This window comes from Mauremys mutica, chromosome 7 (genome assembly GCF_020497125.1).
Source record: "Mauremys mutica isolate MM-2020 ecotype Southern chromosome 7, ASM2049712v1, whole genome shotgun sequence".
Classification (NCBI taxonomy): Eukaryota; Metazoa; Chordata; order Testudines; family Geoemydidae; genus Mauremys; species Mauremys mutica.
In genome coordinates this window covers 71,263,675-71,282,920 of record NC_059078.1, presented here as the reverse complement: position 1 = coordinate 71,282,920, position 19,246 = coordinate 71,263,675, and the positions used below count along the sequence as shown (strand labels likewise).

At 43.7% G+C, this 19,246-nt stretch overlaps 1 protein-coding gene across 3 annotated transcripts in view; it reads left to right on the top strand.

Moving 5' to 3' along the window:
• Positions 1-19,246, top strand: part of RASGEF1A (RasGEF domain family member 1A) — a 62,590-nt gene that overhangs the window by 32,524 nt on the left and 10,820 nt on the right. For 2 of the 3 annotated variants that reach the window (XM_045024451.1, XM_045024449.1), the window contains 5 exons: positions 1,008-1,136; positions 11,044-11,181; positions 16,346-16,567; positions 17,205-17,291; positions 18,641-18,733. In XM_045024451.1, the coding sequence (XP_044880386.1) occupies positions 1,008-1,136; positions 11,044-11,181; positions 16,346-16,567; positions 17,205-17,291; positions 18,641-18,733 (669 nt within the window). The remainder of the gene's footprint in view (positions 1-1,007; positions 1,137-11,043; positions 11,182-16,345; positions 16,568-17,204; positions 17,292-18,640; positions 18,734-19,246) is intronic. The other variant, XM_045024450.1, reaches the window with a different exon arrangement.

The window sequence follows — 19,246 nt, the reverse complement described above, 5'->3', positions numbered from 1 at the left end:
ATAGACAAGGTCATCTGATTGTCTAGTAGACAGCTAATACAACAAAGGCCACATTTTTGATTAGCTGCCTTAAATAAACTTGTAAACCTGATGCAAAATTAACAAGAAACATTGCAAATGTGGTCATTTACGTGCTCAAGTTTAAGCAAGTTGAGAACAGTTTCCCAATTCCCACACAAAGTCAAGAATTCAAAGAGTAACAGTAAAGGCAACCTAGACTGTGCTGCTTAATAAGCTGGGAGATGTTATCAGTCTTCATGAGGCTACATTTGAATGTGCCTGTAGAGAAGCCAAGTCACAAATGAAACTTGTGCATTAGGAGTTCAGAAAAACAAATGGGACAAATGTTACCCTGTGTCACTTGAACATATATCCAGCTCAAATCAGTGGAGCTGCCTGTCTGAAACTCAGAACAGAAACGACCCATGCTTAGCATTGACATAGTGCTATAAAAGTTCAAAGGGATCTGAAATGGGCCTCAAGGAAGCGAAGAGTTTTACTGGCTTAAAACTGAAATATTGTCATATGAGTGCAAATTGAACCCAAGCCTGTAACACTGATTGTGGGAAAGAGCTTGGAAAGTTAAAACACACATGAAACAAAAACACTGCTGTGGTTTGGAACTAACTTGCAATAGGTTTTGGGCAGCCAAATAAAAACAATTGCTCTTAAAGAAACAAAGCAGCATAAATAACAGTGTTCAAAATGGGCTGCTAGCATCATTGGACAGATGTCGTTCGTCTTTTTGGTGACGGACAACTATTTAGAAATATTAGTTTGGTATCTTGACGTGACAAATAGTTTGGGAATCACACAAAAAATAGCTCTATTAACAGCTTCGGAAACATAGCGTATTTCTTCCTATTGTTACCAGTAAAGCTAGGAAGGGGCATTGATCCCTGGGGAAGGTGATATGCGGAAAGCTTAACCTTGGGAAAGTTCCATCTGTTGTTCTGCTCAAGTTTCTCACTTGTTCCCCCCATCCCCACCCCACACCTTTCTTGCAGAGGACTTACATCTTCACTTTCCTACTGAGCTCCCGAGTCTTCATCCACCCACACGAGCTCCTGGCAAAAGTGGGGCAGATTTGCATTAAGCAGAAGCAGCAGCTTGAGATTGGGTCTGAGGCAGAAAAGGTAAATGAACAGTTTGTTTCTGTGTTGAACTAAGTTATTGTGCATTTTACTTTCCTTTCTTTTTTAAGCTAAAAGTGCATAGAACATACTCTGACAGATGTATTTCACTAAAGACTTTCATGCTTAAGCCTCTTTCCCTGAAACACTGTTAATTCTTGGCTAATCATAGAACCTTGATATCCATTAGCTCATTGGGCTGAGGCCCTTCTATCACTTGGGGGTACATTGTGGCTTCTTTTTCTAGTGGGAGGTATTGAATATTAAATTACAATAGGCTTCTTAAACCCTTTGAAAAACTGTATATAGCATAGAGGTGCACTGTTCTGGGTCATGGACTTCAGTTTACCATTAGGCAAATTCTACAGTCCTTAACTCCCACTAGTCACCCACTGACCTCAGTTTCAATGAGCAGGTAACACTAGTGGATACTGGTGAGAGGTAGCAAGCAAGCAGGTGGAGGTTCCAATGCGGATCCAGAAGTTTGACATCTTTTAATTTATCTCAACTCTCTCTCTCTCTCTCTCCCCCCACCCCTCAACCCACCATGGCTATAACAGAAATCTCACAAGAACAAGCTTTTCTGGACCTCCGTTCCATTTTTTCAAAAATTTCCTAACTTCCCACCATTGCCAAGCTGGTTCTGTTCCATTAGTGTTTCTCTAGCAGTAGGTGTTGGCACAGTCAGTCTGTCAGAACTGTAGGAAACAAAACTTGATTCACAGAAGAGAACATGCCAAAGGGGCTTCTGCTCTTTGTCTGGCATCAGCCTAGCCCCAGACTGCATTCCTGAGTCACCAAATTTCACCACCACTACTCCCAAAGCTGACCATCTTACTCCAGCTCCCCTAATCATTCTGCGGTATACCAACGTTGGGAGGCCTAGCTTAACCATTAGAGGAGTGAAGTTCTGGAACAGCCTTCCAAGGGGAGTAATAGGGGCAAAAAGATCTGACTGGCTTCAAGACTGAGCTTGATAAGTTAATGGAGGGGATGGTATGATGAGACATAGCTGATCTGTGACTGCTAGTAGCAAATATCCCCAATGGCCGATGAGACACTAGAGCTTTGAGTTACTTCAGAGAATTCTTTCCCAAGCAGGGCTGCCCAGAAGGGGGGGCAAAGGGGGCAATTTGCCCCGGGCGCCACAGGGGCCCCCAAGAGAACAGCTGAGGCTCCCGCCTCCGCCCCTCTTCTGGAGCCTTAGCGCATCAAGCGGCATCCTCAGACAGTGCCGCAGCGTGTCTCCACCGGGGCCCCTGAGCCCCGCCCCGCTCAGAGCCGCGTGGTGAGGGGGCGGGGCTGCGAGCTCCAGCGGGGCCTGAGCTCAGCTCCCTCCGCTCGGCGTGGAGCTCGCGGCTCTGAGCGGGGCGGGGCTCAGGCCCCGCCGGAGACATGCTGCAGCTGTTCAGCGACACGCTGAGGCTCCGGGTGAGGAGGGAGCCGGGGGTAAGAGGCTGGGGCCAGGGAGTTCTGGGGACAGTCAGGGCACAGGGAGGGGGCAGAGGTTGGGGGGGCAGTCAGGGGGCAGGGAATGGGGGGAGTTGGATTGTGGGCGTTCTGGGGGGGGTCTGTCAAGACTCAGCGGGGGTGGTGGATAGGGGTTGGGGCAGACAGGGAGCAGGAGTGGGATCCCATGGTGGTGGTGGTGGGTCTCTGGGGGATGGTGAGGGGGCAAGGAGCAGGATGGGTCAGGGATTCTGAGGGGGGCGGGCAGTCGGGGGGCAGGAAGTCGTGGGGGTCGGATAGGGGGCAGGGCTAGGCTGTTTGGGAGGCACAGCCTTCCCTACCCTGAAGCTCATTCAGCAGTTTGAGGCTTGCAGAAGAGCCAAGCTGTTAGCTTTTCCATTAGGGCTACCATCCCTTTCACTTCTCAAATGCCAAATTATAGTGTCTATGTAATTTCAGTGCCATAGGGAGATTAATGTCAGGGGAGGGAAGCTTCATTTAAAATTAGCCACTGGGGGAGGGATCACATGAGAAGAGCAATATCCTTCCCAACCCTACCAAGGGAGACCCCCCCTCCCCTGCATTCCCTGAGGCTTCAGAGGGGTTAATTCAGTGGTTCTCAAACTTTTGTCCTGGTGACCCTTTCACATAGCAAACCTCTGATGCAACCCCTCCCTTTATAAATTGAAAACTTTTTTATATATTTAACACTATTATAAATGCTGGAGGCAAAGCGGGGTTTGAGGTGGAGGCTGACAGCTCTCGACCCCCAGTAATAACCTCGTGACCCCTTGAGGGGTCCTGACCTCCAGTTTGAGAACCCCTGGATTAATTTAATTTTAGCACCCTGTGTCCATTCACATGCATGTGCTATTTTAAGCATTTCAGTTTTGACAACATAGGCTCATCCCAGATTCTGGAACAAGCTCAAATGCTCAGTTAGTGGAGTATGTACATAAGCTATAGTAAAGAAAAACCCACAGTAACCGTCTCCAGTTTGTGAGGGACCACATGGAGCCAGTCTCTAGGAAACAGATGAATGCATGGAGGTTAAGTCCATTAATGGCTATTAGCCAGGATGGGTAAGGAATGGTGTCCCTAGCCTCTGTTTGTCAGAGAGTGGAGATGGATGACAGGAGCAAGATCACTTGATCATTATCTGATAGGTTCACTCCCTCTGGAGCACTTGGCATTGGCCATTGTCAGTAGACAGGGTACTGGGCAGGATGGCCTCTGGTTTGACCCAGTATGGCTGTTCTTATGTTCTAACCTAAATGAACTCAAAGTTATGGAGACAGATATGAGTCAAGGAAGCCAGCAGAGTATCAGAAACCTGGAAAAATCTCTGCCTGGATGGGCTCAGGTGTTTGGTTACAAGCTGAGGTGGTTCAAAAGTTTTGGATTTTTTTTAAGCAGAATTTTTTTATTGTTTCTTTAAACAATCAAACACAGCAAATATTTGGCCACACACTTCTGAAACCTCAAACCATATTCAGGTTTTGGCAGACTAATTTCAGCTTTTCAATTAAAAAAAACCACAACAAATTTTGAAGGAAAGCAGACATTGTCCGTGATTTTTTTCTGCTTTTCAAAAACCCCTAGTTTTCGATCCAGAAAAAGTTTTGATGGAAAATATTTGTCCAACCCTTTTAATGAGCTGTAGTGCCTTTTAGCACTAGCTGATGCTGAGAACCAGTGATACCTTGTAAAGATGTTTTCTCAAAATTGGGTTTGTGCTGAAATGCGGAAGGTTTATTTTTCCCAGGGCCGCTCATGTGGGGAGCAAGTGGGGCAATTTGCCGTGGGCCCCGCAAGGGCCCCCAGGAGAATATAGTATTGCAATTTTTTTTATAGAAGGGGCCCCCAAAATTTCTTTGCCCCAGTCCCCCTGAATTCTCTGTGCGGCCCTGTTCCCAAGTGTCTGGCTGTTGGGTCTTGCTGAAATGCTCAGAGTCTAACTGATCATCATATTTTGGGGTCAGGAAGAAATTTTCAGATTGGCAGAGACCCTGGGGGCAGGGGGCTCGCCTTTCTTTGCAGCATGGGTCATGGGTCACTTGCAGGTTGAAATTAGTGTAAATGGTGAAGTCTCTGTAACTTTAAGTCTTGAAATCAGGGGCACCGGAACAGAAGACACTAGCAAATAAGCACTAAGCAAATAATTTAAATGGCAATGTATGTTATACATGGAGTGCAAATTGTTAGGTAATATAACCCATGCAATGTAGGCATTAAATGGGTATGCAAAACAAGTGTAGCTTCCGTACTGAGATGATGTTGCAGGAAAATCAACTAGCAGGAAGGTGTAAAATAGAGCAGCTCACTTTCTGAACACCCACGCTGGCAGCCCTTGTGTTGATAAGTTGGAAACAGGCATCAAGGAAAATCAGTTAACAGCAAGGTGTGAAAATGAAAATGTGTGTGTTTAGAAAGCTACTTTGCACCCTCCTGTAAGTTGCTTTTTTGCTATGGCCCTGACCCTTTTTTCCCCCCTCAGTGTAAATTGCACTTGGTTTTCCATGCCGGCTGAATATCAGATTAATGCAAGTTACACTTCTGCACTTCTTCCAGCCCCAATGTAAATTTGGCCTACAGACTTCCACTGGTATTGCATCTGCATTCACCAGGGATGAATCTGGCCCATTAGCATTTGCAAATGATTTGCTCTACTTGGCTGCAAAGTAGGAATGTAAAACCTCATTCCATGTGCATCATAGAACTTCTAAACTGAAGTCACTGTATGCACACCCAATCATAACTCATTAGGGTATCACTGGCCAAAATCCGTTCCACCAGCATCTACTAATTAAGTGCTATCACAGCAGAAAATAGCTGGCACAAAAAGTTACAACAGATCTGATCACTTTCTGATTAGAGATTTGCATAAACAAATTATAAAATAAAGGGCTGGCTCACTTGTTGTCTGGGTAGCATATGAGCTGAAACACTGGCAGGGGGTCAGGCTTTGAGGGTATGCACCATGGTGCTTATCATTCCTACATTTTTGACGTCTCTACCTAGTAGCACAGAAAAAGGGGAAAGTATGTCAAGGTGTAAGTGGTAGATTAAAAGGCAAACACTCTGCGCTATCTTCAAACCCGCTGGCTAATTTTAAAGAGCGACAGTCTGGTAGGTTTTAAGACATCAAGTGTAATATGTCAGTCACTTATTAACTCTGTCAATAATGAAAAAACAACTTTCCAATGAGATCTAGGCAAGACCAAGAGTGATTGACCCAGACAAAGAGCAGCAGTACAATACTGCCTACAGATAAAATCAGCTGGTGAAACATATTGGTAAAAATATTGCCTCAAAGGACAGCTTTGGTTTTTAACTACTAGTTAACTGGGAAAATCACCAATTTCTATTATGGCCTGATTTTTTTTTTAAATAAAATGCAGTAATATCCAGAGTGACTAAAAGCCACAGGGACTAGAGGCCCATTGTAACAGGTGTTGTACAAGCATAGTAATGAAACAGTCGCCAGCCCTAAATAGCTTAACCAATCTAACTTGTTTTAAAAATCCAAGGAGATATTAAAATTTGCACTGAAATGTTAAATAGTAGCTTGATTATGAAATACTGCTTTTTAAAAAGGAAATAAAGGGAGTAAATTCAGTGCTCAAGAAAGCAAGGGACTGATAATGGTGACACACTGAACATTCACATCGCTTCAGATTTCAAACTTTGTCCTCCTATGGGGCCTATCCAAAGCCTATAGTTAGTAGAAATACCCCATTGACTTCAAAGGACTTTGGATCAAGCCCTTCATAGAGAAGACAAAAGTCAATAGCTAGACAGTACCAAGAAATTACTACCTGCTAGCTCCAAAAGGGGACCAAGATCTAGAGGTGGTGTTTTGCTATAGGGAAACAACTCTACAGTATTTATTGCCTCCTTGCTAGCATATTAACACAGCAGGTTAATATTTAGAAAAAATTGTGTGTTTCTATCTACTGCATATACGTAAAATATTTCAATGTTGTAGCCATGTTGATCCTAGGATATTGGAGAGGCAAGGTGGGTGAGGTAATACCTTTTATTGGCCCAACTTCCGTTGGTGAGAGAGACAAGCTTTCGAGCTACTGAGCTCTAAGCCTGTCTCTTTCATCAATGGAAGTTGATCCACTAAAATATATTACCTCACCTACCTTGTGTCTCTAAAATATTTCACTCATTTGATTGATACTATGGCCCAGTTCCTCATCTAGTGTAAATCAGTGCAGTTCTCCTGGAAGTTAGTTCACCAGCTGAGAAGGGGCCCTTGGCACTGGTCTACACTGGGGGGGGGGGAAATCGATCTAAGTTACTCAACTTCAGCTATGTGAATAACATAGATCGACTTACCATGGTGTCTTCACCGCGGTGAGTCTGCTGCTGCTGCTGCCCAGTTGACTCCACCTGCACCTCTTGCGGCAGTGGAGTACAAGAGTTGACGGGAGAGCACTCGGGGGTCAATGTATTGCATCTAGACTAGACACGATAAATCAATCCCCACTGGATTGATCGCTGCCTGCCAATCCGGCGGGTAGAGAAGACATACCCTTAGAGACATTTGCATTCTTCTAAAAGAAGATTGTGAATATAATACTTAACCCAGGACTGATAACAGTGCTGAACTGTGAGCCCGGTATAGCATAGAAGCAACACAAGCTCTGCCAGTTGAATTGTGCTGATCACTAGCACCCCTGCTACTCTAGCCAAGTGACAAGAAGAGGGAATGTCATTCATCCCCAGTTGTGTGGTACAGGACACCAAGGGTCAGCAGTTGGGCTGTTGGCAGTGCTATGTTTGGAGTGTTATGTTTAATAAGCATGAACCACGCATTAGTTAACACTCAAAAGAGAGACATGAGGACATCTAGAGAGAAAAAATGTTGCTGCCATTATATGCTCTAACAGAATGTGATGGAATAAGAACTTTTCAGAGACAGCCAGGAGAAATGATGCATATTGCAGGGGATCTCCTCCCCCCTCCAAGGTGCACATGCAGGGTCAGATTTTCAAAGGTATTTAGGTGTCTAACTCTCATTGATCTCAGTTGGCATTAGGCATCTAAATACCTTTTAAAAATCTGGCCCACAATGCTTAGCACAATAGGGTATTGATCTCAATGGGGTGACTGTGCATTACCATAATATGGCTACTACTACGGATATTAAAAATACTGCAAATCTTATTGTCTCTCGAACAGGGACGTAAAGGGACAAGAACAGGGAAGTAAAGCTATCAAAAGAATAGGCAGGTACATTTCTTGTATGCTCAATAAACACACATGCCAGTTGCTGCCTCCCACGGAATTACTAGCCCAAATTTTCTGATTTTTATCTGTTATCACAGATGTGTGCATCATCACAAACCCATCACACAGAACTGCGTTTTAGCAGCATGAACATGAAACAGGAATCTAGCATTTTTCTGGGCTGATGGTTTTCAGTGTTGCATTCAGAAAGAACATCTTGTTTTCATCAGGCAGTGAAAGCAACTGATAAGCTTTGTCACACTTGTATTCTTCCTGGGTAATGTTGCTTGTCTTGCATTAGATTCCTAGCTTTGAGCAGTGAGGAAAACAAATTCTGACAGCCTGTGGGGGGGTGCATGCATAATGGACAAATATACACCCCAAAATAAATACATTATTATTCTAAATCTATGCTCATATGCAGCAGACCATTATAGCTGTGAAAATGAATCTGAATTTTCCCCAAATTCAAAATCAAGAAGGTACAGTCAAGGTAATCATCATTAAAATAAGCCTGGTGGAAAAAACGGATAGTGGAGCTGTGCCTATTTACACCAGTTGAGGATCTGCCCCGCCAGCTTGCTACACTGATTTACACCACTCAGCACTTTTAACAGTGGACCAAATTAATTCATGCTGCACAGGGAGATATAAAATTGCATACCCCAGAGGCAAAAGGTGATCGAAATTGAAGGACAGGCAGTAATCCCGCAGCTGCCCTGTCTCGTTATTTTACTCAGTGGGTGTGGGAGGAGCTTGAATTTACAGCAGGGGATCCACAGAAGCTACGCTGGCAGAGGTTACAGTAAGGATGAGCTGAATCAGTGCCCCCCCCAAGTATTCAATTACACACCCGCTTTTTTAGCTACCTGCCTCCAGCAAAGAGCACATCTGCCATTTTGCTCTCCTAGTAGACTTTCCACTGCCAAGACTGTATGCCACAGTTTGTACCAAAAAAACTTGGACGGGATTAAATCCAGTCATTTGTAAAGCACCTCCCCCTTCCCACACACCTAAACATTTGGGTTTATGTAGGGACAATACATTTGTCATTCAGTGACAGAGCTGGGACGTCAATCAGGCATTCTGGCAGCTGGAGTTTTCAGGGAGAGAATGTAAAGGTTTCAGTAAGGGCTGGATACCAAATTTGGTGGGGCGGGGAGGAAAACCTGGAGTTGCTACCCATTTCTCAAAAAAGAGTTCTGCATTCCGAGAACTTCCTCCAGATGCTGCTTAGAGTACAAGGGTGAGTTTTAGATGGGATTCCATCCATCTGTCCCCAGGAAGACCAACAGAATTCCAATGGTATTAAAATGCAACTAGAAACAGCACACAGTTAACATTTCTGTATAAGCCAGTAGCACTCCCTCACCCCGTACAATCCTTTTAGTGGCTCATTTCTGAAGGGTCCAAACTCTGCATGGTTTTATTTTAAATTCAGAGCAGCTATTGTTAATTCTCCCACTGATTACATTTGAGTGAGCTGTTAGAAGTCATAAAAACAAGAGGCTTATTTAACAAAAGTGTCTTGGAGAGAGGGGATTTTGCTCATCTCACTGAGCATGCTGTTGGAGGGAGGGGGCGGGAATTCCAGTCAGGTTCTCACAAAACATCCTCTTTTCCAACCCATTTGTTTCATCTACTGACACTTGAACCTGCTAGCTGACTTGCTGTAAATTCCAGGAGGTGGGAGGGGGAAATCACAAAGGGAAGTACCCTAACCAGTGCTGAGGAGGAACTGCGCTTTGCATAGTGGAACTTTTTCAGTGACTCAGCTGGGAAGGTAAACAAAAGAGAAAACTTCCTCTTTATTTTCTTAGAACTAAGCTTCTTTTAGAAGCTAATGAGTCTCTTAACCAAAGTTAAATATAAAGAAGACTAAAATTAGAAAGTCTTCCTTCTCACAGTCAAAAGTCAAATTCCACCCTGATTTACACCATGTGCCCACACTGATTTATGCTGATTGGAGGGGCGGGGGGGAAGTGGGGTGTACAGGATATATGTTGGCAGAATTTGACCCTCCTAGGAAATACCGAACAAAATCATTTCCCAGTCTTAAGACTACCAAGCGGACCCTCTGTAATTCACTCCATACTTGCTGTCTTCCTAGTTGTGTGCGCCTTGATCATGGCCCATAATGCTGCCTAGTTTGTTAAATGGGATTTGCCATGTCCTGTGCAATGAGGCAGTTGCTTGCCAAGAGTGCTGTTCAAGATGCTGTGTACTGTGCAGAATCAGCGAGAACGTGCACACTCTACTGAGGTTCTGGTGAAGCACTACTCTCAGTTTGTTCTGTTTCATGGACAGTACACAACTGCCCATATAAAGAGTCATCTTCCCAATTAACTCAGCTTGGTTAAATTGCAGAGTGATCATTGACTGGTGGGGTGCGGTGGGGGAGGGGTTGTTTATTAAAACTCTCTCCAAACCCCTTATAACCACATCCCTTTGAATTTACCAGTACAACCCTCTTTCACCACCAAAGCTGGATTAATTAGCATCCAAATCAGTTCCATATGATGGAACAGCCTCAGTGCATGACACTAGAGAATTCATTTGTCAGGTGACAGAGGTGAAGAGCTAGCTCCTTTCTCTGAGGGCTTTTGGAGCAAGAGCCAACATTTTATTATCAAAGTGCATTACATCTAAATCAAAAGGGAAAGTACATACAGCCTCTTTTGTAGCATTTATTTATTTGATTGGTTATTTCAAACAAAGCACAATCTGGGGGTCCTAATTAAAAAAAATTCTACAGAAGGAAGACATTCTTTATGAGCACTTCACCGGAAAGATGCTTGGTTATGACACGGCAGCTGTGTGTACATTTCAATTAAGACATTAAGGTATTGCTCTAGTCCTCAGTTGGTGTAAGTCAGCCACATAACATTGACTTCAGTTGAACAAAACACTTGTACAATACCATCATCTCCCTAGCTATTTATGACTAGCCTTAAAATATCTTCAAAGCTTTTGGTTTAGAAATAAAAGCTAACCAGTTTCAATGGCGCTAGGCTAATTTACATCAGCTGGGGAGCTCACTCTGTGTGATTTCATCAACACAACTGAATACATATTTTAGTAAATGCACACACCTGCTACTGATTCAATTATTTTTGATTGTGGCTCAGGGTGTGCACTTTCCTCCATCAAGAATTCACTCACCTTCACAGCAATAAGAGGTCCGCGGGTCAGTAATCAACCCATCTCTACTCCTCTATAGGCAAAGCTAAAATCCTTTGCTGCCAAGATCATTCAGCTCCTGAAAGAATGGACAGAAACATTCCCCTATGACTTCCAGGATGAGAAATCCATGAAGGAGCTGAAGGAGATTGCTCACCGGATCACACAATGTGATGAGGTAAGGGGGGTAATAAATTGTATTCCTAGGTTTCTCTTCCACGTATGATTATCTTCGTATTTTCTCCACACCATTGCTGTACACCTCCTAACCAGGTTAGAATAGCAGCTGCTGAGCTGTCAGAGCAACCATTGGATATGGGTTAGGAGCTGAACTTGACAATACACACCCAGTTTTTCCTAAGTCCCAGGGGGAGATGACACAGCACCTGCTGATGGTATAGGAAGTGAGAGGAGGAAGAAAGAAAGAGGATTGTAAGGTAGAATACAATTCCAACACACAGTACAGCATATTTTCTGCATCCCCCTCAGTGCCTGATCCACATGGACTGTAACTTTCAAAAGAACCTTTCATGCTAGCTATAAAAGCATTTGCTTTAGTCCTCAATGCCTCTGGACCAATCCGCAATGAGAATTATGACAACAGCTGTAACAAGAGTACCACATAGCTCGGTAATACTAGCACCAAGAAAGATCTTTAAAGCTGACATTTACCTTCTCAACGCTGGTCTAGCTACAAATCTGAACGGTTGTGAGCTTTCATGTCTAGCAAGACAGGAGAAAACTTTCTCCAAAGTAACCTGCCAATTTGGTAGATCCAGAGTGGCTAAAACTAGCAATGGAGAATCCTATTGTGAACCAGTTAGGAAGCTCGCGTGACAAAGGAAGTCACTACAAAACTGGAGTCAGAAAGAGGGACAGGGAGTGGGGAAGTATGAGGGACAGGTAGGGGGGAAGATTATATTGAAGAAATTGAAGTTTAAAAAGGTAAAATGAATAGATCATAAGAATTAAAGTGAAAAAAATGTTTTCTAATGTTTTGGATCCATTTAAAGACAAGCCTCCCTAGCTTTTTAGGACAACAGGATTATGTATGTGCTTTGTTTGATTTAAGAGAAGGATGAAGAGCAACAGGTTTGAAAGCATCGTAGGAGGCAGCAATAAGTCATTATACAATTAGCTGCTTCAGCTGTTGTCAAAAGGAAGTACGCCAGTTCATTGAGTCAGCGGTATTGTTTACCTGCATGCTACTAAGAAAATGTCAGTGTCCTAATAGGTGAAAAAGATCTACGATTACAATAGCCTGTTGTCTTTATAAACAGGAAAAAAAGAGTAGTTGGCAGGGATCCTGCCATAAAAAGGTGACACACTTTTAAACGTTTTCCACTTTGATATAGCAAGTTCAGACTTTTAGCCATTGTGATAGGAGCATTTCAAATCTCTATTATTGGGAACAAGAGGACATGCTCTAGCTTTATATACAAGAATAAATTGCCAGTTGGGAGAAAAATCACTGGCTTTATGGAGTGGCTCAGCGCACCGGTTGCTGAGGTTTCATGTGATGTCCGTTTATTATAGTATCGTAGCATTTATCCTTTTAACAAGGCTACATGTCAAGTTCTGTGTCTGACCCCTAGAAATGTAATTTGACACTAAAAAATAGCCAATGGCTCCCAGCTTCACTGTTTGTCTCCTGTTCTTTTATGTTTGAATAAATTACCTAGCAGTGTCTAAAAAAAAGTTACTGGTTTTTGTTTTGGTTTAGTTTTTAATTTTTCACCTTTTTCAGCTTCCCTGCTTTTCTGGATGTATAAGATAAGATATTAGGAGTGAATAGAAACAGATGTAAGGCAGTCATGCTAATGACTTGGAGACTCGAGGGCAGCATAACGGATTTTTGTGGCGGAATGAGCAAATATTTAGACTGTGCTCTTAGACTCAGATTTATAAATTCAAGAGCCATGTAGACTGTAGGCAACTCATAAGTTTTATCCCATTTCAACTGCTTTCTCCATAGTCACACAAACATCTAAACAACCCACCACCCTCACTTTCTCCTACATTTAAACTTTCTTCCCTTATCTTGCAAAATACATAATCCATTGCTAGGGGGCCATTCTCCCCTAATCTATGCAGGTGTAAATCAACTGTCAATAGATTTAGGGTATAAAACCCAGTGTAACTGAGTAGAATCAGAACTCTTAAAGAAACTCTCACAAACTTGTATTTTAGGCTTTCGTGGCATAATAGCAATAATAGCTCCAGCCAGCTGCTGCTGCTGAGCAATAATCCTGTTGCCTCATCAAGATAAAGTATGCTGCCTTCAGCTTCTTATTTGATTCCACTTTGGAGCCAGATTATTGCCTTGTAAAGCAACGGTATGACACTATTATTGCTTAATTATAGCATACTACAGACAAATTTTTGATAGCCATCGTCTTTTGCATCTGCTACATAGTTTTCAGTCATCACTGCACATTGGTGGCTTCCTTGAATAGTCACAGACCCATTCCACCCCACTTCAGTGCATCCCATTGACTCTGGATGCAGAGAACATGACAGCAACAACATTAACCCTTAAAGCACCACCGTACTTCAAAGAAATTGATGCATGGGAACCCAGGAGAGAAAGATCATAGGGAAAGAGGAAGATACAGGAATCATAGAATCATAGAATCTCAGGGTTGGAAGGGACCTCAGGAGGTCATCTAGTCCAACCCCCTGCTCAAAGCAGGACCAAACCCAACTAAATCATCCCAGCCAGGGCTTTGTCAAGCCTGACCTTAAAAACCTCTAAGGAAGGAGATTCCACCACCTCCCTAGGTAACCCATTCCAGTTCTTCACCACCCTACTAGTGAAAAAGTTTTTCCTAATATCCAGCCTAAACCTCCCCCTCTGCAACTTGAGACCATTACTCCTTGTTCTGTCATCTTCTACCACTGAGAAGAGTCTAGATCCATCCTCTTTGGAACCCCCTTTCAGGTAGTTGAAAGCAGCTATCAAATCCCCCCTCATTCTTCTCTTCTGCAGACTAAACAATCCCAGTTCCCTCAGCCTCTCCTCATAAGTCATGTGCTCCAGCCCCCTAATCATTTTTGTTGCCCTCCGCTGGACTCTCTCCAATTTATCCACATCCTTCTTGTAGTGTGGGGCCCAAAACTGGACACAGTACTCCAAATGAGACCTCACCAGTGCTGAGTAGAGGGGAATGATCACATCCCTTGATCTGCTGGAAATGCCCCTACTTATACAACCCAAAATGCCATTAGCCTTCTTGGCAACAAGGGCACACTGTTGACTCTCATTCAGCTTTTCATCCACCGTAACCCATAGGTCCTTTTCTGCAGAACTGCTGCCCAGCCATTCGGTCCCTAGTCTGTAGCAGTGCATGGGATTCTTCCGTCCTAAGTGCAAGACTCTGCACTTGTCCTTGTTGAACCTCATCATATTTCTTTTGGCCCAATCCTCTAATTTGTCTAGGTCCCTCTGTATCCTAGCCCTACCCTCCAGCGTATCAACCACTCCTCCCAGTTTAGTGTCATCTGCAAACTTGCTAAGGGTGCAGTCCACACCATCCTCCAGATCGTTAATGAAGGAAAGCTGAGTAATTGATTTGGCAACTGAAAGAGAGAGAGAGTCGGGGCACTTGTTAGGAAGACTGTGGTTTGGCAGTTAGGGTATTTAAAGGGGTACAGCGGGATCAAGCAGTTGGGAAGGAATCAAATTGTTTTTCTCAGGGAGATGTCATGAGGAAGTCTACATGAGAGCAAGTGTTAAAATGCTTGTTGGGAGACACCAGCTGGAACAGGAGAGAGGTTGTGCTGCTTCCAGTAGCATGTGTCAAGGAGGATAACAGTCAGTCATGCTAAGGGTTAAGACTGAAAGGCTCTTCTTGGTTTAATTTTATTGCAGAAGCAGTTAGGTTATAGACAGACATGGAAGGAATGTTTTATGAGAGCCCAGTGCACCTTACAGGGAGGCATGGGAAAGCACACTGTATTTGAACTGTGCCCAATTCTAGCCCCATCATTAATTTAAAACAAAAAGCCTCCCCATAAGTCTCTTCCTACTCCAACAGGACCGGCTCTAACTTTTTTGCCACCCCAAGCGCAAACAAAAAAAAAGCCGCCCCGCCAAACCAAAAACACCCTCCCACCAAGCACCGAACCAAAAACAACCCCCACCCCGAGCGCTGCCCCGCCAAACCAAAGAGAAAAAAAATCAACCCACCCACCCACCCCCTGGAGCGCTGCCCCACTGAAAACATCCCCCCCAGCGCTGCCCCACCGAACCAAAAAGAAAATCAAACCCCCCCGGAGCACCGCCCCGACGAACCAAAAACAACCCCCATCCCCCCCGCCCGAATGCTGCCCCGCAGAACCAAAAAGAAAATCAACCACTCCCAATCCCCAGAGCGCCACCCCGCCAAACCAAGATTGGCTGCCCCTTATAAGGTGCCGCCCCAAGCGCGTGCTTGGTCGGCTGGTGCCTGGAGTCGGCCCTGGCTGGAGGAGCCCTGGCACTTTGAGGCAAGGTGCACAACTGCTGGACTCAAAGGACCACTATGGTCATGCATCCCCAGCTCCAAATGTTCACAAGAAGCTGGAGATGTGCAACCAAGCCACAGCAGAAATAATTGAACTTGCACAGATTACAAATTAGTAATGAAATGCAATATGGAAAGTGCATGTATATTAATGGAGTAATCAGTAGAAATATAGTCAGTGCAACAGCTTGTGTCTATGCTCTTCCTTCAGGTCTTTTTTCATACATCTATTCTGGAAAATTTAAGAGTAGGGCACCTTTGTTGTCCAAGTGCACTGTGGAGATTTTGGGCCTTCTCTGAATTGCAGGGTGCATAGCCAACCACTGCTGCAGGCAGGCAGGCTGAGCTAGAACATTTCATTAGTGTGATCTAGGATGGGAATTCCCATGACTCTGTTCAGGCCAGCCAGACTATTGGTAGCACGACTAAGGAGCAAGTATTTTGTCACTTCCTACACAGAAAGAGACAAGAAGCCTTGCAAAGGCAGAAGACCCACAGCCTTTCAGTACACCTGCTTCCAAATGACTGACCCAGTCGCTTTTGAAATGGGTTTTGAGCCAAGAAGAGATACTGCAGTGGCTGCTAAGCCGTTGAAAGAAAAGTTGGGGAGGAGGGTGTGCAAGTGTTAATTTGCAAAGCTACATAGATATTTAAAGTACCCTGAGATGGGCTCATTTGCACATAAAAATCTGATGATAGGATAGGATAGAAAATACCAGATGCTAAGCAGCCTTATTAACCAGTCAGAAATTCCTTGCTGATACAAATCCCATATTTGTACTCACAGTACAAAGTAAAGGTTCTTACTTATCAATGATTCTGTCATCTTACGCTTAGGAAAATGGAACCGTGAAGAAGATCATCAGCCAGATGACACAAAATCTACTGATGACCCTCTCTGCAAGGAGTCAGTACCAGGAGATAAAAGAGAAATTCAGGCAACCTGTTACTGATAAAGGAACCATCCTTAAAAACAAGCCTCAGTCGACCCAGAAGGACATACTGAGCATATGTTGTGACCCACTGATCTTGGCGCAGCAGCTAACTCATATTGAGCTGGTGAGATTTGGATTTCCACATTTTAGTCCTTTCGTTTTCTATTTACTGCAAGTTAACATATTCAAGGCCAGGAGTTTGCCATTGACTTCAGTGGGAGTAAGATCAGGCCTTCAGTGTAATTAAAGTGTTCCAATCTAACAGATGGGAAGTGATGAATGCACGAGAGCAACCAGGTAAATCTGTGAGGGAAGAAAGAGGGTACAATGCTTTCAGGGGTGAGGAGGAAGACTCTCCCAAACGTTGGGTCTCTAAAAGCCAGGGCCAGCTTTATAGTCAAGCTACTATGAAGGCAACCACATGGTACCTCAGTGTTTGGCCTCTCCTTCCAATCCACTGACAAAGAATGGAGGGAGAGTGAGAGCTGGTGCCAGGGTAGAGGCTTCTTTCCTAGTTCCCTACTGGTACTAGAGAGAGGGTCACACTTGGATTATTGGGGTCTCAGACGAACAGAGCTAGAGCAAGTTAATTCATTGTTGGTGTCTAAGCTCAATCAGGATAATTAGAGCAAAGCTTGTAAGAGAGAGAGAGGTATGAAGGCCACACTGGTAATGTCTTAGGCCCCATTGGCATACCTTTCAGCAGGAGTCCTGTTTATGCTGGTCTTTGTACATTGACAATTCCTACTCCCCCAATGCAGGAGAGGGTGAGCAACATTTACGCAGAGGATCTGATGCAGATTGTCAGTCACATGGATTCCCTGGATAACCACAAGGTGCGTGTGTGGGTAAGGAGTAAAGAGCCTCAGCAGTTCAAATGTCTGTATGCCAGATTCATGAAAGGCTAGGAGGTAGCAGAATTCTGTGGCAGTTCAGCTACCACAGAATTAGTAAGTCTGGTTTAGCAGTATTGAAACTACCTGGGTTTCTGTTTCCAGGTGTTTCTACCATACTCAGGGACAATCATTATGATAGTCTTTTTCTTTGGTTTTACCAAAGAAAAGCTGAATTACTCCTGCTGCTATAGCAGTTCAGAAAACCATTCTGACTCTGACCTGGCCGCTCCCTCATGCTTCTTGAAACTCTGGGCTAGTTAAATCCTGATGCTGTTGATCAAGCATTGCTAGTTCCCTGATGTAAATTAGTGTGCTCTCTAATGTTAACTTGAGCCAGCCATCCAGACACATGCTAACACATAAGCAGACATATAGGGAAAGAAAGAATAACTATTTAAATATTGAACAGGGAATACAGAGTTATTCACTCTTTTGAGAATGGCATCCACGCAGCAGAGATGAGAGCCTAACAGGTTTGTCCCATTGCACCTGAATTATAGTTCAGAGGGTGGAACACAAACAGATCTTCTCTTAACCAGTAAAATGGCACAGTCCAAAAGGATACCTCCTGCTAAATGTCCAGCATTGGTTTTGCCGCTTTTAACTGTGGGTTTATGTTACTTTTTGCCCTTTGCCGGAGGAGCTACAGCTAAAGAGTGAAAGAAAAACAAAGAAACAGCTCTGCCTCATATTTTATGGTGCTTTAATATTGGGATGTTCAGAAGTTTGGAAGGCAAGATGCTAGAGATGGCAATTGCCCCTTCATTTCCCCCTTGGCCCTCAATGGCAAATCTGTTGTAAGAACAGGAACTAGGGAAATCTGCTGAGATATTAACATTATAGATGCTCTCTACAGATTAAGTAGAAATAATCAAAAGTTTTAATTGAAGCATCATTTCTAATAATCTAGTGGGGCATCCTTAAAAAATTGACACTAATTTCACAGGCAACTTTTTTTTCTTAACTTTCTTCAGATAATAAAGTAATATGTTAAATGAGAGAGCGAGAGAGAGAACGAACACACACATTTCTTTTGAGGAAGATGGGTAAAGGTCAGGAAAATTTGAACAACCTATAACCCTTGCCCTCTTCTCTCTCTCTCAACCCACCTGAGCAGAAAAAGAAAAAAAAACTGAGTAGAAATATCTGCACCCTTCTGTGTGCTCATAACCCAGAGCTGTTCAGTGAGGTTACCTCATTACCGGATACCGGTTTACAGTTAACGTGTGATGACAGGATACATTTACTGTAATCTTTATTCGGGTTTAGTGGGGATTAATATTACGGCCTCTTCTCTTTAGTGCCGAGGCGATGTTACCAAAACCTACACCTTGGAGGCCTATGACAACTGGTTCAACTGCCTCAGCATGCTGGTGGCTACAGAGATTTGTAGGGTAAGTACTGGGGGAAATCTTCTATCAAGGAACCCTGCCTTTAAAGACAAACCACACCATTGTGATGTTATGCATAGGGACCCTGATCCTGCAGAAATTTAAGTAAATTCACCTCCTTGTGCACCTGAGTAGTCCCACTTAAGTCAATAGAACAACTCATGCATGAAGTTATGTACATGTTTCAATGTTTTTTAGGTTCAAAGCCCCGTGGTTTATATTTCTGCATAGCTTCCATATTTATGCTAGTTACACCCACTGAAGGGGAACTTCCATAAAAACTCCCACCAATAGCTTTTTGGTGTTTTCAGAGCACGCTTGGCTATTCCCAAAGCTACCAGTAGTAAAACAAATGTTTTGCTGCATTGCAAATTCACTTTGTCCTTCTTCCATAGCATTATGCAATTAAGTCATTCTGCTTATTTTGGGACATCATTGGATGCCATGGGAATACCTTCTGCTGTTGTACACACAGGATTAAGGAGAAGAAACTAAGTGGGGGGTGGGAAGGGAAGA